The sequence below is a fragment of the Sardina pilchardus genome, chromosome 21 (assembly GCF_963854185.1).
Source record: "Sardina pilchardus chromosome 21, fSarPil1.1, whole genome shotgun sequence".
Lineage (NCBI taxonomy): Eukaryota > Metazoa > Chordata > Actinopteri > Clupeiformes > Clupeidae > Sardina > Sardina pilchardus.
The window spans coordinates 26181574-26206226 of record NC_085014.1 but is presented as its reverse complement, the minus strand read 5'-3'; the positions used below and the strand labels follow the sequence as shown (position 1 = coordinate 26206226).

General features: G+C 41.8%; 4 protein-coding genes across 6 annotated transcripts in view; 1 reads left to right on the top strand and 3 right to left on the bottom strand.

The window, feature by feature from the left end:
- The window catches only part of vegfba (vascular endothelial growth factor Ba), a 14053-nt gene extending 11681 nt beyond the window's left edge, over window positions 1–2372 (bottom strand). The window contains exon 1 of the mRNA XM_062525471.1: window positions 1252–2372. Within this exon, the coding sequence (XP_062381455.1) occupies window positions 1252–1329 (78 nt within the window). The 5' untranslated portion in view covers window positions 1330–2372. The remainder of the gene's footprint in view (window positions 1–1251) is intronic.
- Window positions 1–13912, top strand: part of nudt22 (nudix (nucleoside diphosphate linked moiety X)-type motif 22) — a 14051-nt gene extending 139 nt beyond the window's left edge. The window contains exons 1-7 of one of the 2 annotated variants that reach the window (XM_062525470.1): window positions 1–118; window positions 8674–8808; window positions 11785–12409; window positions 12599–12712; window positions 12814–12911; window positions 13039–13132; window positions 13402–13912. The exon at window positions 1–118 is cut by the window's left edge and continues 139 nt beyond it. In XM_062525470.1, the coding sequence (XP_062381454.1) occupies window positions 8753–8808; window positions 11785–12409; window positions 12599–12712; window positions 12814–12911; window positions 13039–13132; window positions 13402–13515 (1101 nt within the window). In that variant the 5' untranslated portion in view covers window positions 1–118; window positions 8674–8752 and the 3' untranslated portion in view covers window positions 13516–13912. Of the gene's footprint in view, window positions 119–8673; window positions 8809–9432; window positions 10703–11314; window positions 11404–11784; window positions 12410–12598; window positions 12713–12813; window positions 12912–13038; window positions 13133–13401 lie in introns of those variants that run through there. The other variant, XM_062525469.1, reaches the window with a different exon arrangement.
- On the bottom strand, window positions 3438–10347 carry dnajc4 (DnaJ (Hsp40) homolog, subfamily C, member 4). Of its 2 annotated transcripts, none has more exons than XM_062525473.1 (8): window positions 10287–10347; window positions 9447–9507; window positions 9099–9233; window positions 7538–7628; window positions 6015–6199; window positions 5735–5896; window positions 4749–4835; window positions 3438–4350 (listed from the first exon to the last, which is right to left on the bottom strand). In XM_062525473.1, the coding sequence occupies exons 3-8, from the start codon at window positions 9188–9190 to the stop codon at window positions 4257–4259; spliced, it is 711 nt and encodes a 236-aa protein (XP_062381457.1). In that variant the 5' UTR covers window positions 9191–9233; window positions 9447–9507; window positions 10287–10347; the 3' UTR covers window positions 3438–4256. The 2 variants fall into 2 exon arrangements, with proteins under 2 accessions (XP_062381457.1, XP_062381456.1); XM_062525472.1 differs by lacking the exon at window positions 10287–10347 and adding an exon at window positions 9601–9618.
- A 50-nt stretch (window positions 13913–13962) lies between the features above and the next one.
- si:ch211-107m4.1 (heterogeneous nuclear ribonucleoprotein U-like protein 2) lies at window positions 13963–24251 on the bottom strand. The gene is made up of 14 exons (XM_062525467.1): window positions 23475–24251; window positions 23222–23342; window positions 23046–23122; window positions 21975–22114; window positions 18148–18250; window positions 17867–17979; window positions 17356–17622; window positions 16881–17003; window positions 16513–16623; window positions 16116–16284; window positions 15292–15495; window positions 15010–15080; window positions 14825–14878; window positions 13963–14661 (listed from the first exon to the last, which is right to left on the bottom strand). Exons 1-14 carry the CDS (start codon window positions 24223–24225, stop codon window positions 14584–14586), a joined length of 2382 nt encoding a protein of 793 aa, XP_062381451.1. The 5' UTR covers window positions 24226–24251; the 3' UTR covers window positions 13963–14583.
- Between the last annotated feature and the right edge of the window lie 402 nt (window positions 24252–24653).

Here is a 24653-nt window from a genome sequence, read left to right as displayed (position 1 = left end):
CATGGCGAGCAGCGACTGGACTATTCTGCAGAGCGGCTCGAGGTGACAGAAGCTGGCCTGGCACTCAGTGGACTCACAGACTGTGACGTCATCACCAAGCGGAAGATAACTCCCTCTCGTGAGTGAGTCACTGGCAAAAGTGGCACATAGGCTACACACATACTGTATATACCAAATATGCCAACACACAATACACACAGGTCAAAGCAACATAATGGGTCCTCAGTCAAAGCACTGATGTGACTGTGGACCAAGATCATTTCATACTGCCTGTGCAATTGTACAGTCAGTTCATTAATATACAACATCGGCATCTTAGATTTGTTACAATTCACTCATGTGTTAAACCTCGGGCACTGAGTGAGCGAAAAGTGCAAAGGTTCTCAATTCAGTGCATCACTGAGACAACAGAATATGTGTGATGTCATCCATCGCTCATGTGATTCTTACATTTGCTGTGGTGGATTTATTTTCTCATATGTGGTGGATTTCACTCATGTGCAATAACAGTCCTGATAGATACAGCAGCAATCAAATTTGGTTTAGATTAATTAGAATTAGAACTGAATGAATACACTCTATCCTCATAGCTTATGTCAACAAGTTTAAGAGGAAATATGTATTTCTATTTAGAAGGCCTATAAGCAATCATTTGTATTCCATCCAACACACTGGATCACTAGATAAGTATGCTACCTATTTCAGATAAATACTGAACTAGAAGCCAAAGTTATTTTGTGTGTAGCTTTTGTGTAGCCTATATAGTCCGAATGTGACCCATCGCATGTTTCTGACTACGTATTATTCTTGAGTAACCAAAAGCAGCGGCTACATTAAATGGCAAGCTTGTGTGTCTTCAGAGAATTTGACGTTTAGGAAAAACAGCGCAACCTCAATCTTTACAGATAGACCATGTCCATTGGTCTTTGTCTGAGCGTTCACCGATTTTTGACCCTTTTTTTGTGGTCTCGACTTAAATGTGAGCTGGAAGCGCACAACCTCCAGTGACGCTGTATGGCATAAAACACTTGAGACAAATGTCAGTGGCCGCCCGGACAAATGTTTAAGTCATAAACGTGAAAAAATGCCCTGGACTCAGAGTGGCAAAGATCAAAAGCAGCATGTGATAACATAGGGTTCTGAAGTCGTCACAGTCTGCTGGCGCAACTTGATATCAATCAGGCGGTCGAGCCGGTTCGATTAACAGGCGTAGCCAGAAAAAAAGCTAAAATAATATATAGCCATACATACCTTGCCACTACATATGGGTATTCCTGTGAGAGAAACAAACTGAAACACTCCAAGGATAACTTGCAGTCTTGTTCCCATAATTAAGTTTTCCAAAGACACGGGAATAGTTCTGTAAATTATAAAAGGCTCGATGTCCTCTTCCTTGAATTCTTTCCGTTTGTCTAAAAGCACCAATATGTTTCTAAATCCATTGTTCCCAGTTTTGTACAATGAGTAACCCAGTAGGTGAAAGCCGTGATAATTTGCTGTGTAGGACGTCTAAACGCTGAGCGGTCACTGCCCCCATCATGGCTTTGCATGGGTCTTAAAAAGATGGACTGATTAAGCTAACTTCATTGGGTTCGTTCTCGCCTACCTGTGTAGACTGGCGAAGCCTATACGTTAGTAAGACAACTTAACAGTCAGCTTTGGTGCTGCTACTTCAAATCAAGCGCTTCAAAAATGCTTTAATTTTGGTTGTCAAGTAGCCTATGTAGGATAGCCTACAGAATACAGCTCACATACAGCACTTTACTAATGAGGCGAATGAATCATATGTGTCTTCCGTAGATTATAATGTAGGCCTAATGAAATAGTTTTCGTAAAACAGGATTTGCAGAGACAGACTGAACTGACAGGTAAGACTTTTCTCATAGATGCTGCCCAGTAGCTCCAAAAAAATCAACCGATGGTTAATTTCAAGCTAAATAGGAATCCATATTCCGGCAATAATAGTTTGACGACAGATATTCCACCTAGAAAAGAAAGCGCGTAGCCTATGCATGAGGTCCTCTGTGAATCGTTGACGACAGGCTGGTCCGATCCGCCTCGCGCGGCACATCTCACGACTACTGGAGGTCACTGTTAAATCGTCTATCCCCCGGCTTCGGCTTTCAAGTCAAATAGATGACGTTTCGTTGAAGACACGCTCCTCTCTTTCACTTGAACGATTGTCTGGTCAAACCAAATACCCGTTGAAACACCAGTGTCTAATATCAAACACAGATGAACTAGGCTACATCGTGGAAAGAAAACGCTGTATTTATTTGTTATGACCGTTTCCCTCATTCCCTTTGCCCTTCAGAACAGTGAAGGCGCACGCGGCGCAACTCTCCTTTTGCGCGTAACCATTGCACTGCCAACTTTTTAGCCAGACCTGATTCGCGCTTATGTGGGCGCAGGTGTAACGTTCGCTCTGTTCATTCGTGACCCGGTTGGTCGGTTGATGGGTTGATGATTAACCGCGACTTTCCCTGTCGTTTGGTCATTTCTCCAACCAAGCCTGGCGTCTCTAAAAGGGATATAGACCCAGGGGAAAATATTAAAACCCAGTAGCTTAACTCTTTAATGCATGCATCTTAGGTCACAGTTCAAGCACCTAATATCTTGTTTCCAACCAGAACAGAAATGTGCTCAACCCTTTTCTAGTCGGTTTGTGTAGTAAATGATCCAATTTCATCGTAATCCTTTGATGGAGCATTATTCTCACACACCAAAGGTCCCTCAACGTCACAGTTAAATCTGTTTGGGTTATAACAAGCACAAACCACATGTGGGATAGTGGGATGAGGGTTGTGTTATCTACTCTTATGTGGTTTCTGGCCTGCACCGGGTGACACGGGTGGCATACTCAAACACAATTCCATTAGGCAAACCTTCAGAGCTGTTGTGCTTTGGTAAACTGCTTAAAAGGAAAGTCCGATGGTAAACGATCATCAATGCTCAATCACTACCCCTTCAGAAAAAAAAAATGCTTAGGATAGACTTGCATCTTGGTCAGAGCTGTCCATTTGTCTAGTCTGTGTTTACTTGGTGGCACCTCTCTGTGCTAGTCTAAGTTTTATATGATATGATGCAAGAAATGCCTACTGCCATTGAGTCATTCCACCCCATTTCATATCTCCTTCATCGAGGTGGAGACCAGCACCTGCATATGGGCCACCACGTTATCTGAGCTAGATCCCAATGAGTCCTTGGCCCCAGAGTCACAGGGGAACGTCAACATCCGTACCAGACATTCCGGAAAGTGCCATGCTGTTGCACCTCAGCAGTCAAGGGATCCATCATATTAACTATTTTCCTGTGAGGATCATTTTGGGCATGAGGGCAAATGATTAAGTTAAAGGAGATCTAGGGCCTGACTGGTAATCTGCAGCACTACATTAAAAAGAAAAAGATATTTGTAAGGCAGGAGTCAGACAAATCAATTTTCAGTTGAGACGTGACAGTATTTTATTGTGCAATATGGCACAAAACAGTTACATAATTTAAATATTAAGGCAGTCAACATGAGTATTTTACCACACATGAAGGCATTGTGGTAATGTTGATTACCACAAGTTGCACAGTCGCTCACACACTTAAATATAGTATATGAGCCATTTTATCTTTAATTAAATTACGCAACCATCTTCAAACATTGCCTAACAAGTGAGGCACAATATCTTTATGATACACAATCAAATATTGCACTGCATGGGGTAACTCAGATTGAGTTGTAAATTGATTGCATGTACTGCAAGTCCCTCCACTGTGGTTTGTCAGGTAGTAAAGCACCATCCTCTTACTCACAGAACTGCCCATCTGCATCATACATGTGTAGATATCTATTGATAGAACTCAAGTGTACATTTTTTTTTCTGGAATGCCAAATACAACCAACCAAATGAGAACCAGAGTCCAGAACTGGATAAGCAAATGCCTCTGAAGCTTAAAGTTCAACAGCTGTTTGCTAATCAGTTTCCTTGCGGAGACATTACATTATCCCACCCAAAGTGAGGTGCGTTTGTGAGAACTTGTGTCTATAAAGAACCAAAAACATTCACTTTGGTGAACCAAATTCACACACTTTCTGTCTCAGTTTATCAGAAGCGAGACAAACAGGTAAAAATGGCTCAAAAACACTCCTTCAAAAAACACGGCTAACGGCTAACACATTTTCAAGAGCGGCTTCCACGCGCAGCATTCTCTGAGGGCCAAAGGAGGCGTTCTTCGGTTCCAAGAGCCATCACTCATTTTCAAGTGTTCTACTTATCATCCTTGTTACGCACGTTGTATTTCTCAAGAAATTCAGCATGTTTCTGTCTCAGGATTTCTGACTGTTTTTTGAATCCGTTCACTCTGAAAAGACAAAGGGAAATACACACCAGTTTCATAACAAGTTCTACGGACAACAGACACCTGCAACCAGGTTGAATTAAGAAAGGAGTAAATCTAGTTCTGAGCAAAAGACCTGGGTACATGGAGCACACATTGTCCAACAAAATGTAATCTAAACCTGGTCTCAGATTGCCTCTTGTCAGTCAGACCAGTTTAACATCATTTGAGTGTGTACTTATACTTCATATGTTCTTGAGTGTGTTTTGGTCTCGCTAACAAAAATGTGTGTATATGTGCGTGCCTATGCTTTGCCACTATACCTGCGCTTTATGCATTACATAATATGCATACATAATTGAGTTAACACTCCAAATGATATCATAATGTTTTCTAAAAATCCTTGAAAAGTCCTCACACACCTGGCTCTTTCTTTGGACTCATTGTAAATCTCGGTTATAGCTCGGTCCTTGTTGTCCATAAAGTTAGAGTGGACCTCCTCCAGTTTTCTGATCAACAAGAACCATATATATTTCAAACCGGGAATTAACAAATAAACATACAGACAACAGACAGAGCTACATGGACACAGACTCAAACAACATGCAGCTTTCTGGCCTTACATGAGTAGAACAATGACATTCAAACAGGAAACACATGAAGTCAGCTCATCCTGTTTCATAGGTCGCAAAAAAATAAACGGTCCAACCACAGTATATAAAATATATATATATATATATACATAAAACCTAATAGAAGCCTAAAGTACCTTGGCACTGTCACCTCCACAGCTTTTACCATTTACCAACACTCAGACTAAAGCAGACTTTTTGGCAATTAAACCTGTCTGTATCGTCACACAGCAAGTCATTGCACTGGGGCTCCTGTGATATGACCCCAGTATTGTCAACTTGGCATGCAAAAACACAGATTATGGGAGAGAAAACAGAGCGCGTGTCTGGGGACCGACATGAGCACACATTAATGAGATTTATCTGGGCACGGTGGCGGGGGGGTGGGGAGTGGAAAAAAAACAAGCGCCAGGCGCTCATTAGCAACAAACCCTCGTATGAGACTATGAGAATGAATTCAGCAACTTAAATACACAGCGGAAACTAATATTGACTTGAATTGGTCCTGCTCTAAATGAGATGTTATCTCGGGTCACAAACAAACAATACAATGTAAAACAAAATGTCACCTTCGTGCTCAAATAAGAATAACAGGCATCAACTCAGACCCCCCACGGGCCCAGAGACAGCAACTGATTGATTAGCATGAGAACAATGACTGACAGACACACGCACATTATTAAAAATGAAATAATAATATAATATTATCACAATAAATAAATAATAATAACAATAATAATAATGACAGTAACACAACAAAACGTCGTCCTCCTCACCTGAATCCAACAAAGTGGGCTCCCATGCTGACCACCATAGTCAGCAGGCAGTAGCCCACTAGTCGCATGTTCCTCTTCCTCTTCTGCTCCCACTGCTCGCTGCCCGTGTCCTGGGTGTAGTTGAACTGCTCCCAGTACCGCATGCGCTCCGTCTGTTCCGCACTAGGTGACACGGTGGAGAGGAGTCAGCATGGGAACAGCGAAGGGGTTGGTGGCCCCGCGTGAGAACGAAACGGTGTGAGAAGCGAAGGCACGTGTGGATTGTTGCTGCTCGTCTCACCTGGGGGTGTGGGTGTAGGTGTGAGTGGACGTTGGTCTGAAGGGTTGGCTCCCTGGGTAGGGGTGTCGGAGCCGGAGGTCGTACTCCTTCCTGCTCCCGTCTCGGCTCAAGACCCTGTAGGCATCGCTCAACTCCACAAACTGGCCGTGAAGTTTGGGGTTAGTGGGGTCACTGTCTGGATGCAACTGAATGGGGCAACAAAGAGATGCTTCAGCCACCCGGAACTTAGTCCACATGTCAGTGGTCTGAAAAAAAAAACTTGCAATACATGCTGGCATGAATACACATTTTGAATGGCCATATAAAATTCAGTGAAGATACCTGCAGGTGTTAAAAGCAAATAAAATCAAGACGTTTTTGATTTTCAAAACAAAAATGTTGCAGACATCAAAATCAAAGGTTACTGCAATATTTTTTGATTCACAAAACATTTGACAGGTTTTGTTCCCATTTGAGAGGTTTTGTTCCCATTTGAGGTTTGCTTTTGTACGTAGACCAAACTAGTTTTTGCATTACGTGAGTGTAGGAGGACAAAATACTGCATGTTAAAGAATCATTCCAACTGGCCACCCAGGTTATTTGCCAAGTAGTTTGGTGGGTTGGAAAAATGCAAGAATGAATGAACAACTTTTACAGTATGTTGCCAAGTATTTTGCCTTACACATTAGAGACTCTAGATTATGCAATGCCATGATTCAACTGTGGAAAAATTGGACTGAGAGCAAATGAAAAGTTCATTTGGGGCATGATTGAGTAACCTGCTCGTGGAAAGAACTTGCTTGACATACTTCAATGTCTGTAATCAATGTGAATCTCTCTTTTCTCCTACTCCTACCATTGCACGGTCCCCTAGGGATTTATCATAGAGCTCTAATCTGTCTTTCTCATGGGACAAGAGACCCCTATCTCTCCCCCCTGTTCCCACATCCCCAGATAGAGAGCATGTACACACAGGACACATACAGACAAGGCACAAAGAAATAAACTCATGTGCCGTGCATGAACACAAACATGAAGCACATACACGACATTCTCTGTAAAAATACACATGGTAACACTGAAAATAAAACACCAACAAACATATGATGTGATGTGAACATGCACACCAATGAATACTACACAATTGAATGATTTTAATGAGGCATTCATTTTGTGGAACAATACTGCCCCCCTGAGGGAGAAATTAGTATTATGAAAAAGACTCTCCATGTAATTACTTTTGTATACTAATGGAATCATGGGGCCTAAAGCCCTCAAATCAATCTGAAATGAAAGACCCTGAGACACTTCCAGTTGAGGCCGGGATACTTGGTTAATCTCAGAGATAAATGACCTCTTACGATTCAGAGACGGTCTTGCTGCACTCATTAAACTATACAAGCTCTCTTTGATCCCCCTGAGAATGACTACAAATTAAGAATGTGAGTGCCAATGTGTATATGAGATTAGTGAGTGAGGACGGAAGGAAGGAGGGGAAGGAGGATATGGACAGACAGAGAAGAGGGAGGGGTAGGACACTCAACCTTTTTGGACTTGTCAAAAAATGCTGTCTTGATTTGCTCCAATGATGCATCTTGTTTTACTCCAAGTAGTTCATAGTAATTTGCTGTGGATCTGTAGAAAAAGGTAGATGGTTGATAAATATCAGGAATTCAAGAATAGATATACAGTGACCTTAACATACTGTTCAGATGTTTGGAATCACCGAGAAATACCTTTGCTTTTTAAAGAAAATCACTTCCCTCACAACTTTCCATTCAAACTATTCAGAATGAAAAGGAATATCAAGGCATTGAGGCATAAAAGGCCCCTTTCAACACCACATTACAATAACTATGCCAAACTGGCATGTGTAAAAGGCTAAAATTGTTATTGGAAGAATGTTTATGGAGCCAATTAGACCAGCTTTCCATATCAACATCTGGAACATTGCATATTGATTAGGAAATTGTCTAAAATAAACAGATTTCTGCAGTAACACAGCTGACCATCATTGTCCTACGAATATTAAGGCCTAAGTTAGTGTATATCTCCCAAACATGTGCAGCACTGTGCATGCCTGTTTCGACCTGGACACAATAAGAAGTGGGAGACCTCAGGGAAAACTGTGCAGGTGGCTAAGAACATGAATCTAGTTTGCCTAGCCTCATGTCCTCAGCTGGCAGTATTCGTTTTTAAAACATGTCTCATCATCAGACACTCTGCCAGAGAATACTGGCCTTCTCGGCAGAGTTTCAAAAGCTCTATCCAGGTCTGGCAAAGGAAAACAGATACAAGGTGGAAGACAACATAAAATGTTGATTTGTAATGGATCACGCAGATGAAACTTTTTGAACAAATGAATAAAGTGCTTGACACTCTCTCAAGTATGGAGGAGGAAATATGATCATGTAGCCTGATTTGTACAGAAGAAAATAAGTCCTTCAGAGAGTCCTTAATCAATTCAAATAATAGTAATGTGCCTGGAAAACTTTTCAACATTGGTGTATAATTGCTACCAACATCAACTTGTATAATAAGCAGCCTAACCGAAAATGAAGCTTTGGTGTATTTTGTGATAATAACCGGCATTCAATCTTTTTACCCCCTAAAGTTTACTCCCTAAGCTAAGAATTACCCTCAAAATCTCAAAACAGCTCTCAGTTTTTTGCATTTACAGGCCATTTCAACTTTGCCATTCCTGCCAAATCTACATTCAGTGACCTGGTTAGAGCTGAGCTGAGCCCCTACTCAAATCCATGCTGACGCCAGAATTTCAACCCAAAAAGTTAAATCGCTTTTCCACCCATGCCAGGTACTCAACACACCACAACAGCGTAATGCTGTATAGATGATTATGAGCACACAAGACTACTGAGACCAACAATAATACTGCAGGTGCATATAGGCATCACTGGTCTATAACAGTGAACACTTCTCTTGAACCTTCATAGACCATCATTCTGGGGCTGGCAATACACATAAAGGAAATCCATATTTTTAATGAAAGTAGGGAATAACATACCAGATCACTAAACGTTCTATATTTAGATTAATATATATTTTTGGTTTGTTTTACATATAAAACAAAACACAGTACCTTACCTATTCACTGCAGAATGTGAGAACAGAAGCTTTGCACTTCTGTAGTAAAAAATGCAGCTATGGGAAAGGCGCAGTTGGGCTTCCAGCTGCATTGTGGCGCTCAGTCTGTGCACAGGGAGATTGTGAGAAACCAATCTACGGGAGAAAATATACAAAATAGAGGGTAATGCAGGTTAAAGGGCCAGGACAGACAGCTGATATGAGCTTTAAATAGAATGAAATTCCGTGGTTTGTTTCTCCTCTGCAATCAGTGACATGGCAGTTTGACAGAGAGAGAGAGAGAGAGAGAGAGAGAGAGAGAGAGATGTTGTGTTCACTGAGGTGCGTTTTTTTGCCGTTTGAACGTACCATTCCATCGGGGATGCACAGTCAGCACCGCTTGAGCTCGCGTGTTCTACACGTGATGGAACTTCAACAGGAGAAAAGAGTTATTTTTTCCATACAATTGAAGCCTCTAACTGATAATAACAAGGATGAGAGCAATTATACTGAAAGAACAAACCATTCATAGAGACGGCAATTGACCTAACTCCAGAGTTTGTATAAAGAGCACAGAATGAATCACTATCAGCGGCAAAATAAAAATATGATCGAAAGTATAGCCTGACCTACAGCCAAACCTGGCTTGAAACCTGAAACGAATTCAAGCCTCTATCGGAAATATACATAGGCCACCATGCAGGCTAGTCCATGTTTTAACTGGCGGGGGTTTTTTGACAAAGACATCATTTGCGGCTTGGTGACCACACAATATTTTGATTTAACGATAGTTAAACGAGTTAATGGTACGAGTAATAACAGTAGACTTGCTCTGCTATCTCCAAATAACTGGATTGCAGGCGGACGCTAGACAAAGGTTTCATAACCTTACTTCCAACAGTGTTGCATAACTCAAGAGTCAAGAGGAGAGCAAGCTGAACATATTGTACTAATGTCGGTTTGTATTCACAATCATGTGCTTACATTCTCTAAAATAGCATAAAACATGATATTTTCAAGGACATAGCACAAATGCGTTTAAATTTCATTTGTTTGTAAGTTATTTTGCAAACATTGAGATATTGCACACCCGAGATTTAGCTGCTGGCTACCACTTTAACGAACCGTGCAGTTTACATACCAACATTAATACGGCAACAAAAGTTTGTGCATTTCTAACAGTTCTGGTAATATTTGTTTGGACTGTACCTGATGTCTGCTAGCCATAGACAGACAGTAAGCTGTTAGCACTTCACCCGTCGCATGTTTTGCGTGTATTGGTGGGCGGGGCTAAACGTTAGTTTGTGTTCAGTTTCTCTTCGTCCCCGGTTGAAGCAAGTGTCGGTTCTGTTGACACTTTCCATCAGGAGAAATGATCTGACCAAAGTGTTTTGATAGGTAGCTGATTCCAGTTATGTCCTTGTGTTGTAATTAATAGCTTTACAACATTACCACTACTGAAATCCCTAGAAACGTTCACCTTTAAAGTTGTTGGCGTGAACTTTTTCATGACAGCTCTCTGTCAAGTGTCGTCAGTGATGTTGAAGTAAACGCAGGCTAGCTTTACCTAACTAGGACACATTTCTTTCATTAGATTATAACACATCCCACGCAAATCTCTGGAGGTAAGGCGTCGCTCAAAATGTCTTTAATGTTTCACCAGTTAGCTAGCAAGTTAACGAAAAGTAAAAATTTTTACATCATCCTGGAGCAATGGGACAGTTAACGTCAACTGTTAACGTCAGTTGCCTAACCAAAGTCCTAATTAGCAGTAGCCTAAGATACAAACAGCAAACAGCATTTTCTCCGCCTCAATAGTAATGATGGATTGTCTTAAACGCCCAGAAACCTGCAAGTCTAGTTCTCAAGTCTATTGTGACCATTGAGTAGGCTAACTGGATTGCCAAAAGTAAGCAAAACCAACCCACAACGGCATCAGTGTCCTTAGCGAAGGTTAGCTAACTAATACGGGTATTCGTTTACAATGTGTCAGTAAGGAAGGAATGTAGGTTCTTTGTTTCTTGTCAGAATTTGGGTACAACTCGTTTGTGGATGTTACATTACATGTTAAGGAACTGATTTCCGCATTACCCTCATATTTGGTCACGTGTTACTCAGTCAGAGGCTTGTTGAGGAAAAGTCATTCATCGCGTTTTAGCATACAGTCACGCCAGATCTACAAAGTCACTGGATTGAGTAGGCCTAAAGGAAGGCATATAAGTATTTCGTATTTAAAGGACATGGATCCGGATGTGTCTATTTTACTTCACTGTGCTTCCTGGCGGGGATTGCGAGAATGGCAGGTGCAAGTGGAACTCTCCTCAAGGTAAAGTAACAAATCTACAGAGCCATATTGTGTTTAACTAACAGATCCGAAAACCTTTCAGTACAGATATCCAACACACAATTCAGCATTCTGAATTGGTCCCTTTTTATACAATCAAGCACCGAGATTATGAATACAGACTGCATAATGCTTGATTAATACACCTGTGGAAAGGTACCTGATAAAATCCATGAATACATGTTTAATTGTTTACTTTACTATTGCTCTGACCCTGGTTAATCAGTCAGTTAAATATCTTTGTAGTTTATAATGCTTAGGATTTCAAATGGACATTGGATGCCATTAAGTATCTTTTCTGGCATGGCTTATCTTGTGAATTTAACAATGATAAACATAACTTTACAAACCACTCCTATCCAGGTTTAACCGGCATTCATCACCAGATACAGAGGAGCATATAGAGTCTATGTGGGTGGAAAGGATTAAACGAGAACCGTGGCTTTTCAATGGGGCCAAATTCAGACTGCACTCAACCGACTGGACCACGCACCACAGCCCTACATCCAGACCGCATGATGCTAGGGGTGAACAAGTCCAAGAGAAGGCTACTCGAGAAACATCCAGACAACAGTGCTGCTGCTCAGGTGAGAAAGGGCGTGATGAGGCACACCAACACGCCCAGTGTGGTGGGCAGTCGGCCGCCCCGCTCCCAAACGCCTGCAGTGGCGACAGTCTGGTTGTGAAGTCACACTCTTCGAAGGGCTCAGGATGCCAGGGAGAACCCAGGAGAGTTCTATTGAGTCTGCAGTTAGGCCTAACCTGTTACAAAGACTACCTGGGAACTAACTGGTCTGAAAGGGTGGGCGAGCTTCAGAGGCGAGGAGCAGTCGAGCTTGGAGATCCACAAGCCCTGCTAGCCCAGCCTCTAGGTGTGGGGGCTGTCATGGCAACTGCTGATGGACAAGTGGTCCTCCTAAAGAGGAGCCAGAAGGTTGCAGAAGCCGCTGGACTGCTGGATATACCAGGAGGACACCCCGAACCAAAGGCAAGTAGTGCTGACGATTATCAAGTGTTGACCAAGTTTATTCCCATCATGAATGAGGAGCACAGTATTGTCATTTCTATGTAATATATTGTGAGTAAGGGATAAAGGGAATGTTTGACTGTTTAAAAGCTTTTCTTCGTACTTGCCATTTGGCCTTAACTTACTGTATACTTTGGCCTTGACTCCCAGGCTGTCTGCAATGGTATCAGCGAAGAGAGTATCACCATAGAGTCGCTCCAGGGCCGAGAGGAAGCGGTCCTTAAAGAAATCTTCTCCTCTGTGTTAGCAGAGATAAGAGACGAAGTATTTCATTACGTTGTCAACCTTTTTTGTTCTCAGAAATTCTTTGAAAAATATATATTTTATAAGTGATAAATTCACTTCACCTCTCTTTTTAACTTCAGGTGAATGTTCCTCTTAGTTCTCTAAGCGAGCCAATTCTGCTGGGAATTGCCCTCAACCACACCAGTGCTGGCAGGCCCAGTGCCGAGTTCTATGTCAGGTAACAGTGTGACAGAATACAGCTCAACAAAGTCTACTTTCATATCATGCATATGGTTTACACTGTGCATTGCACATCTCTCACACTGACCCAATTCTACATGCTCCTGGCGATGATGTGCAAATAGGTGCTTTCTGACGGCAGATGAAGTTAAAACTGTCTACCGGCGTGGAGGCCCAGAGGCTAATGAATCCACAGATGTTGTATTCCTGAAGGAGACGGTAAGCAGTGCATCAAATTCAATTCACAATGCACATAGAATTTAGTATGTTACAGCTACTATCAAAGAATAGGACAACACACGAGTCTCAAAAACTTGACTCTTCAACTGTCTGAAAGGTTACTCACACTCACTCACTCATCTCTCACTTGTCAGTCTCACTCCTGTCCTTTTGTGTTTAAAATTTCTGCATGAGTACAGCAAGAACAATCATTACAGTAGCTGGTCCTGAAATAGATGTTTCACACCCTTCCCTTTTTGCCACTCAAGGAATGGTTGGCTTTGGACAAGAGCGCCCCCCTGTGGTCAGAATTGTGTCCATCAGCTAAAGGAGCGATAATTCTCCATCAAGAAGTCATGCCAGTCAATGATCAAAATGTTTAAAAGAATATAAAATACTCTTTATTGTGAACAAAATTGTAAATGTTTTTTTTTTCTTTTAAAACATCTTCACTAGCAGAACACAGTAGTGCAAATGTAGTTAAACATGTTCAAATCATCAATGAATTTACAACATACCGAGAATAACAGAACACCTGTACATTTTACAAAAATACTGTCTGTTTTGGGATGGAAAAAAAAAAACCCTACTCTATGCATATATTAAATTGTTAATAATTGTACAATAGCTCATTTACGATGAATGTTACGGGTGCAGGGCTGTAGATGTATGATACCTTTTGAAAAGTTCTTGTTTTTTATCTAAATGTTAAGCAGATGTAAAGAGATGTATTAAAGATGTATTACAGATGTATTAAAAGGTAATTTTCAGCACTTCTAATTTGATTTGGTCATGGCGATAACTCATTAGTTTTTTCCAATGTTATCATAAAAAAAAATCATACACATTCAATATGCATCCTTGAAAGCAATGATGCAGTCATTTAGAAAATTTCATACACTCATTCTGTTTCCTGAGGTTGTAGGTTATCTGTTTTGAAAACCATTTCTTAAAGTGACTACATACGGCCATGGTTTTTCTATGTATATCTGTGCCTGTCATCACCTCAGCATAATAATATGTGAGCTGAGCAACTTCACATCAAATGTATGATCAGTCAGAACAGAAGCACCATGTGACTAATTATTGATTTAGCTAAAGGGCTCCCTTTTCAGACCAGCAGATGAATCTTCCATCTTTAAACAGGGGTACTGCTAACCATCTCCAACTTCAAACCATTCAACTCAGAACTGTTCTAATATTACACAATGTAATAACACATAATTACTACTATGCTGTAACCAACAACTAACATGGAAGGCCTCGTGATGACATTTAAACAGCATTTACTTCCAAAACAGTGGGTAAATGTTTTCTTAAACAATAAACATTTCTTTTTTTTCACCTGAAATACAGTATAGTTTTCTTGACTACACACACTGCTGACCTTTTTGACTGCATCCCTGATTCAGTTGTAACTAAAATAGTGAATTTATTCATTTTTCCTTTTACTAATACCATTGGCCAACACCATTTGAGTAGTTTCGGTCGGTAAAATATCCTGGCGGGCCTCCATAATATGGATTCCACTGGGGGAAAAAAGACAGAGCGGCGATAAGTTGTAGACTAGCTGCATCCACTCTGAGCAATTTCCATGTAGGCACTGACATTTTAGAGGACAGACTCAAAGACAACAGCCCACATAGAAGCTGTTGTAGTGGCATCTACAAGTAGCTGTTGTACATTTCTCACCTGTGCAGTAGGGTAGCTGTAGTAATTCCTGAATCTCTGTTGGCCATACATGTCCTAGAAAAACAACAACATGACCAAAGCCTGTGAACCAGATGTGCACAACACACCATATAGACGCTTGATGCAGCGTCGTCTAAGTGTGTACATGTGCATGTTCGTGTGAAATTGACTGTGTGTCTACATACTTGTCTAGGCGGTGGACCCCAGTAGGGTGGTGGGGCAAGTGGAGGCTGGTTCATCCACCCTGGGTGCCTTCCTGTATTTACAGTCAGCCAAAAAGATGTGTTATACATGGGACATGAACATTAACATAAGCGGTTTCACTGCTTTAGGAAAGAGATGATATTACAAGTGTAGATTGACCAAAACCATTCACAAGCCTACATGTTGTTCTTTTCTTGTCAAGTAAGTTAAGGTAGATTTGTAACCGCAGAGAACAGAGATGAGTTTTTTAAGATGTTACCCACGGTAGGATGTGTTCCACGGCCTCCAGCCAGCTGGAGGAGCTCTGTTGTGTTTGTGTCTGGGTTTCTTGCGTTTAGGTGGCGATGGCAGGGCCTGCCGCGCCTCCTCTTTGTACCCAGTCAGGACCCCCTGAGCCTCCTCTTTTGGCAGCTCCACAAATAACACCTCCTCCAGGAGATCTCCAGTCTCTGGCAGTGTGAACGTAACTGGAGACCCAAGTCAACACAAACACACACGTATAACAAAGCAGCTTCACACCATTTTCAACTGACTGCAGTGGGAGTTTCGCTGTCCCCAAAACTATTTTCACTCCTGAAGCCATTCTTCCCCTTTTTCATTTATAATATGTTTGATGGATCCTAAAGACTTATTTGGTGAGCTTTGTTCATTAAGGAACATTATTCATAAGCAAATACTGAAACTTCCAAAACAAATGTTGATATTGATAACATATTGAAAGGTCCAACAAAAATGATGTACTCTTACAGAAGTAGTGATAATTGGGAAGCTTTTTTGCCTAGTACACAGCTTAAGCGGTTAGTGTGAATGACTTGTACCTCCTTCATACTGAGGTTGAACCAGGATTAATGCCACATTGCTTTGTGAGGCACGTATGCCATAACTAACCCTCATAACTTAACTCAACTTCTACATCCACATCTGTGTGGTTTGATTGAGACAACCCAGTTTTCGAACAACAATGGCGGTACAAACAAGGCTCATTGGTTCACTGAACTTCATAGATCCTAGGTCTTGCAGGGGTAGGACTTGCATATTTTGACATGACCATGTAATGAAAGGTAAATGTGACCTTATGCATTCTCACCTTTGAGCTTGAGGAGGGCTTCCTCAGGTACTTCCTTGGCCTGGTCCCTCTGCTGCTGTGCGAGGCGCCTCTTCCACTCCTGATCCGATGGAAACACCACTACTGCCCGCCGCCGCAAACCAGCGAAGAGCAGCATCTTGTGTCGCCGAGCAGATAGGTACACATTGGCCTGGAGCATGAAGAAGACAGAAAGGGACAGTGACATTTTAACATTGTGAAGTTTGTTGGCTTGTGAAAACACACACACACACACTTTTATTTTATTTTATTACTTATATCCTACTGTTGTCCTTTTATTGTTGTGGTGTACAGCACATTGGAAACCTTGTGTTTGTTTAAATCGTGCTATATAAATAAAGTAGATTGAGTTGGTTTGGACACACAATCCTGCAGTTACCTGATCCAAGATATAGTTGCGTCTCCTGCCAGCTGCCACCCTGATGAGCTGTGTAAGGCACTGAGCGGCCTGCTGAAGCGCCACCTCCCTCTGAGCAGCACCTCCCACTCCCTAAAACACACCACACATTACTATAGCCACACAGACAGGCTGCACCATCACATACTGTACATAGCACGATTAAGCCACGGGCCTTTTACACACTATATTGCCAAAAGTATTCGCTCACCTGTCTTGACTGACTCACTTGTCTTGAGTCAAGGCAGGTGAGCGAACACTTTTGGGAATATAGTGTACAGCAAACCACCAGCATTCATCAGGAGACAGCTGAATTTCAACGGGAATGTCAATGTCGTCCTGAAACCCACCTTCATGCAGGCCAGGACTGAGTCTGTGCTCAGCAGGCTGTAGCGCTTGTCTGGGTGCTCGGCCATGATGGCCCGGGCCCAGCGGCTCTTCCCTGAGCCTGGCATGCCCACCATCATCACCACCTGAGGAGCGAGACCAGTGAGAGACAGAGGAACGCTTCACACAGACTAACCAGAGCTTAAAGCTTCCATGCTTGAAGTTATCACACATTTTCAAAAGGTCATTGCATAGAATCGTCAGTATTCAAAATTGTGTGCCTGATAACTTTAAGCTCTACACTAACCCCTTCTGCAGTATTTAGAGATACAATAAAGGGCTTGGTGCTGATAGTGATGTACTCAAGATGAACTTACGTACTGAATCAAGGCTGTGACTGCGACAATACAAAAGTGTAAATTGGGACTCTTCTGCTTTACAGGGGTCTAAATCCTTCACAGTTGTAAATTAATGAGTCTGAGTCATGTGAAGACTCACCTCACACTCCTCCTTTGATGCCGGAGGCTGTGGAGCCCGAGTCCTCTGGTGAGGTTGGAGGGTAGGGAGGGGCGTAAACCCAACCGGTCCGCAGTACCAGGGAGCACCCACGGGGTCAAGGTTCAGGGATACAGAGCAGTTCTTGCACAGAACATGAGGATAGAGGGTGTGGCCTTCCAGTTGGGAGGGTTCCAGTCGAAAAGCAACACCCAAGGAGAGGCCATTTTTGTAGAAGGAGAGCTCGGAATCCTCTGTGTCACTGATCCACTGCGATGAACAAGTAAGCATTAACACAGGCAATGGAACACACTTTAAGTCTCTGTAAACCCAACCCAACTCAGAGATTTGTTTCAAAACACTTTGTAAAGTTTAGAGGGTTGTTTTGAATTAGAATAATATTTTGACCAATCTGACATTGAACAAACAAAATCAAAAGCAGATTATGTTCTATTATGCTTAAAAATAGCATCATATATTTATCAATTAATGGCATTGTTGTATCCCTACTCACTGCATAGCAGCTGATAACATCCCCCTCTGAAAACGGCTCTCCAAAGTCCACTTCCCATCCCTGTGTCACTTTACGGCCTCTGCTGTCAAACGCATAAGACAACTCTGTCTCACCTGAATAGGAGAAATCAATCCAAACACAGTAATGTGGTGTAAATATGGAATATGCCAAAGCATAACCAGTTTATGCAAATTATCTTTTTTTTTTTTAAATGTAAGATTGTGACTCAAAAATAATAATTGTGACTTATTATGCTCCCCTCTCCTCCTGCCATCACTCACCAAGCTGCAGACTGGGGTCGTCTGTGGACCAGCCCACTCTGAGGACATGGGCTTCAGGGTCCATCCCCTCCTCCAGACCACAGGGCACCAGCCTTTTCACATACTACACACGGCAAAGGCACACAAGCCAATACAAATACACAGTCACAATAATTACCATTAAAGATCCTTACATCAAAATCAGATACAGTTACCTATCCAACCTTTAGTTTTCTTTGTGAAGGAATAAAGTATCGTAAATAATTAAATGTTTTCCTTAAAATACAGGGGTCATAAGTATTGGAATGCCTATGCTAACCATATGTGTTAAAATGATTAAGCCCCCTTGGCCTTTGAAATTAAAATAGCCTCACAGCATCACATACCCTTCACCATACCTAGAGAATGGTATGGTTTTATTTCAGTTAGCCTATTAGCTGGTTTCATTCTCATTGAGCTCAATGCAAATGAAACCAGTTAAGGTACCTGAGTGTATGGCATCACGATTGTACAAGACCCAGCAGCAAATGAATGGAAATCAATTCCAAAACAGTCTCTTGAGTCTCTGAGTGTAAACTCATGGAACCAGGCACCATGGGTTGTGTACTTATGGCTATATCTGTACCTATCAGTGTATTGCATAGTGCCCTGGATAGGGGATGAATACTTTGTATAAGCACTGTATCTATTTAGTCATTTGAATTTTGGTTGACAGAAACCTGGCTTGCAAAACCAATTGACCTTTCGCCAGCGTTTGATTGACAGACAATCTGACCAATCAGAACGCTTCTAATACTGAGCTCATGGATGTCCGACGTTCTGTCCGACATCACAGCAACAACACAGCTGTTAACCTTTCATTTACTGTCTCAGCTTATTCGGTTTCCCCCCTCCAAAATGGTCAAACGGTGTTATGGCACTTGCAACACTGACTACAGATACAAGGACTGGGTTGAAAACGTCGATTAAGCCCCTTTTCCGAAAACAAAAATAGAAAAATGTTTACGTTGGATAAAGTTATGCGGACGACCACATCAACAGCTGAACGTCAACACATTAAGAAATCACGGCACATCTACTAGAAACATTTCTACGTTTGCTCAAAGGTAAGTCGTTTCAATTCTATATCGATGTAGGACAGATTAATGTTTTTGTACATCACGGTGTGGCATTAAGGTAAACGCGAACATTTTAGTTAGGCTACTTGTTAGCGCTAGTTGTAGCTAACTAGAAGCTATAGACGGTTGCTGTTACTAACGTTATGGATAGCATTATGTCCTAACAACGCCAGCGTTAACTTTAAACTTAGGCTATCGCTTGTATCGTCAGAACTGTAAAGTTGTATTTTTGTTTTAACGATAACCATTAGATATTGGATTTTAGCTCATTCAAATGTCTGCGTAATTCACTAAAACAGGTTAGCGACTTAATCTAAACGTGTCAGCAGTAATCTCCCAGCTAGGCTACCATGGCAGTAAAACTGTAGCCTACACTGATTTTAAAGCTTTGTGGGTTGCAAAGCAAGTTGGTGTGGGATATTTTATATGTGTGGTTCTTTACCATGTAAACTCAGTATTTCTATCATCTTTCACCAGCACTTTGTTGAAGGCAAAGCGACTCAAGACCACCCTGATCCTCTGCAGCATCACCTTGCATTATGATCACCCATCATCTGTAAGGCGCCCACCACAGCTGCGAAGAAAGCCACAGCCCCCCAGCAAGAGTGCCACTAGGCTAGGCCTACTGAAACCATAAGGTAAAGGATGTCTTTCAACTTAAATGAAATTAAGAACGGACATGCAATGACAGATGATTTCTTTATTAAAGATACTGTGGTACAAATCTCAGTCACATACTGTTAACAGTAACAGTTATGGATATATCCATCTGCATAGGGTCATCATGGAGCATCAGGACCCTACTCCACACGCCCTGGACACTACTCTACACACCCTGGACACTACTCTACACACCCTGGACACTACTCCACACACCCAGGACACTACTCCACACACCCAGGAAGCTACTCCACACGCCCTAGACCCTACTCCACACACCCAGGACACTACTCCCCACACCCTGAACTGTGCTATTTAAAGCTTTTGCCCGTTGCATGAACACATTTAGCAAAACTTCGCTCACTGTGCCAAAACTCTACACACAATAATAACGCAACACTAGAAAATATACCTTTCATATCTGTCAAATTGAAACTCTCAGTATGTAAACTCTGCTATCAAAACCTAACAATCCTTTGTCAAAATAAAACTCTGGTGACAAAATGAAACACACTTGCATCATATGCATATACTTTCAGATCAGGAGAAACCCACTAGTCTACTTTATATAAAACATATTTGCTTGAATACATTTTGCAAAACTTCGCTCATTGTGCCACAACTCTACACACAAGTAAACATCAAACAACACTGGGAAATATTAGGCTACTATTCACATCAGCATTCACAATGGCTAAACTGAGGGCTTTTTGTAGCTGGCTGATTGGTGTTCAGTTTTGCAAGTAAGTGCCTTCAAGTGTGTATAAAGGAGTAAGTGTGTTGCAGAATTGCAACTAGAGTGCAAAGCAGCACTTTTGTTTAAGGTATAGGTGCATGTTTGAGATATGGCAACAACACTTCAAGTTGTGTTACTTTAGTTTAAGCATGGGTCTACAGTGTTCAAGCAATGGGCAAAAGCTGTAAATTAAACATTGTGTACATATATTGACTTAAGAAACGCAAACACCTTTATAATTTATTTATGTATATTGTTGGTCATGCCTGTGTTTTTAAATGGCCCTTGGTCTGACATTAAAAATGATACTCTTCAACAACATGTGGCTCTGTTTTCTTTACAGTAATGTCATGTTGCAAACCTAATTTAAACGCGGGATGCCACCTCTGCATTAACGTTGTGCATATTGTGTTCAATGATAATAGGCCTACCTATTGTCTACAAACTTGGCCATTACGGGGCGCCTTTTCCTCTGAAGATCGAACGGTTTGGAAATAACCATTTGTGAGACGGGTTCTGATCATATTTTTTTCTCCACGTGGCTTGTCCCATTGCTTGGGCATACTTGTCGAAGACAGTTGGGACATCTTTTATGCCACTTATTTTCCACTGTTCGAGTTGCTATAACACGGCAATGACACGAGAGCAGCTGCCATCACCACTGAAACAAAATCGTTATGCATTGACGGTCATTACGCTATGCGTGACATAGCCTGCGATAGCCTACTTATGACAGGATAGTCAGCAGACGCCAACAGTTAGTTTAAGCTAATATCAACGTATGTATGTAGGCTACTACCCTTGTTGACACTTTTAGTGCGAATCCGCTAACTAGACGAGCGTCAGATTTTCTTTGGCTGGGATAAACTTCTCCCCTCGCTGATTGTGCATGTAACGTTAATGTTGTGCCCACATACATTGTCAGAAAGGTTCTGCTTCAATCATGATACACACATTTATTCTGACACTTTAGATTTTTTATATTTCAATAGAAATACATTATCTGACAATGTAAACAAATATACTGCTAGGCCGTTAAGAGTTAGCTAGCCGCTAGTAAGACTATCGACAAAAATCAGCTGATGTCGGACAGAATGTCGGACTTGACAGCAGAATTCTCCCACAATACAGGGGGGCGTAATTAGAACGCTCCTGGCGAAAGGTCAATTGTACCTTTTCCTATGGTGTGCAGCAAACTCAGAACTTATTTTCTGTTTACAGAATCTTTCAGCATACACTTAGCTCATGAGTCAAACATTGTACCTTCTATAAACTACACATAAAGAGACCACTCTTATTTTCAGTGTCCAGTCCCATGCATCCCATAGACGTACCTTGATCTCAAAGCTGACCTTCCCATATTGTACACCATGGCTCAGTCTACATCCTGACCACAGGAGCGGAAACTTCTCCCATAAGAGAGGCTGCCCACTCGTTCCATCCTCTCCCACTTTAAAATGCAGGTCACTGTTATCTACAGGAAGGGAAGAGATACCAGTATTCACATATAACATATGTGAATTCACATATAACAATTCATTTTGGTGCACAACTAATGTTAATATTTCCACATTACTGGCAAATACACTATATTGCCAAAAGTATTGGGTCACCTGTCTTGACCCCCATATGAACTTCAGTCACATCCTCTTCTTAATCCATAGGGTTTAATATGATGTTGGTCCACTCTTTGTAGTCATAACAGCTTAAACTCTTCTGGGAAACCTTTCCACAAGGTTTAGGAGTATGTTTATGGGCATTTGACCATTCTTCCAGAAGTGCATTTGTGAGGTCACACACTGATGTTGGATGACGAGACCACCAAACTCTGTCATCCATGTCTTTATGGATGGTGCACAGTCATGTTGGAACAGGAAGGGGCCATCCCTGAGCTGGGCTTGACCCCTTAGTTCCAGTGAAGGGAACTCTTAATAATACAGTATTAACCAATAGATTTCAGACGATTCCATGCTCCCAACTTTGTGGGAAGAGTTTGGATAGCCGCTTCCTTTTTCAACATGACTGTGCACCAGTGCACAAAGGAAGGTCCATAAAGACATGGATCTCAGAGTTTGGTGTGGATGAACTTGACTGGCCTGCACAGAGTGTTGACCTCAACCCGATAGAACACCTTTGAGAGGAGTTAGAGCGGAAACTGAGAGCAAGTCTCCTCGCCCAACATCAGTGTGTGACCTCACAAATGCACTTCCAGAAGAATGGCCAAAAATTCCCATAAACACACTCCTAAACCTTATGGAACGCCTTCCCAGAAAAGTCTAAGCTGTTATAGCTGCAAAGGGAGGACCAACGTCATATTAAGGCCTATGGATTAAGAATGGGATGTCACTTAAGTCATTAGGGGGTCAAGGCAAGTGACCCAATATATAAACATGTTCTCAACTCACAGGAATCTAACACAACTAGCTGGTCACCAACTTTATTATCTTCATTGACCTCAGTGTTAAACTCCGGATTCTTGGCTCTGGAAGAATGAATTCAAGGAATGGTGAGGTTGCTCCATACATTGATCATCTGAAACATTTTGATCATCCTGTACGAGAGCCCAAATCATGCTTCTCACCTGTTATACTGGACCTCCTCTTTGAACTCATAGTAGCCTCTGTCCCGTATGCCTTCCACTGGTCTTTTGTTGCTTTGACTTTCCCCCTGATTCTTCAGTGGTGTTGTGGGTCCACATGAAACTTACAGAGGAAGAGGGAAGTTAATTCTACACACCAATACAGCATCATCTGCTCACTGTTGTGTTAACACAAATGATTAAAAGGACAGAAACAGAAAAAAAAAACAAAGTAGCAACGCCTGCAACAACTTACTAGTGTCCACACTTTTCAGCTGCTGTAAATGTTCATCTTCTGCCCGACTGGAGTTAGTGTGTATAAATGAGGGGCTTGATATCTTGGGTTTATCCTCTTCTCCAGCAACAAGACAGTGGTTTCCAGGTGTAGCGTCATGTACCCATTCTGCTGTGTGGGAAATCTCGGAAGTAGGAACGTCGGAAGTCGTTAGATGACAGGAAAGTGACTCTTTAGCTGGATCTGGTGAGATTGAGCTGCTCGACTTTTCGATCTCGTGCTGCTGAAATGTTATTTGCTGTGTGCCACAACTCACTGTTCGATCAGAGCTCACATGGCAATCTACATTAACAGTAACGTTACTTGATTCAGCAGTACTTTCTTTATCACAGATCGACGTTACATTTGTTACATAGGTTTGGATTTCTAGGTTTGTTGAATCTCTCTTTGCAGAACAGATGTTAGTAGTCGCTCCGGTGACAACTGTTTCCCAAGGTTGTACATCTTTTTGCAATGTCTCAGATATGTGTCCATGCTGTTCCTCTACGTCCACATGAATTTCTTCAGTAACGGACGAGCCATGATCTCCACCACTGGGAAGTTGTTGTTCTGTAATAGATTGGTGTTCGAGCGCAGACCAAAGACGTGCCACAAGATCGGCCTTCAAACCTTTAGAATCGAGACCCCGTTCCTTCAGTTTGACACGCAGTTCTACCACTTTGAGCTTCTTTAAGTCTGTTAGCTTCATATCGACAGGCACTGTGTCTGACATATTTCACCGGTCGCATCCCAAGCTTGGTGGTCGATTCCGTTGGAAAGCTAGCGACCTACTGTAGACATCCTGTAAAAGATACTACCCCCTACTTATATCATTGGCCTGTCACAAAATAATCCCGCCTTCATTTTCAAAAACGCGATAGCTATTGGTGAGATTGCTCACCTGAGTGTTTCATTGGTTAGTAGAACATAAAGGAACGCAAACCTTAAAGGTAAAGTTGTTCGGCTATCTTTTGTTGACACATGAAAATATCAAAATATTCTAGGTGTTGACCGATGAGCAATGACTTTTCCAAACTGCGTTTCTCTCATAGACCGTAAAAGAAAGGTTTCTCTACGGGTTCTCTTTGTCTGACCTGCTGTTGGGAACTAGGCTGCTGTCGTTATTTTCATTTTCGGTGATAAAAATGTAGGCTAAGGTTT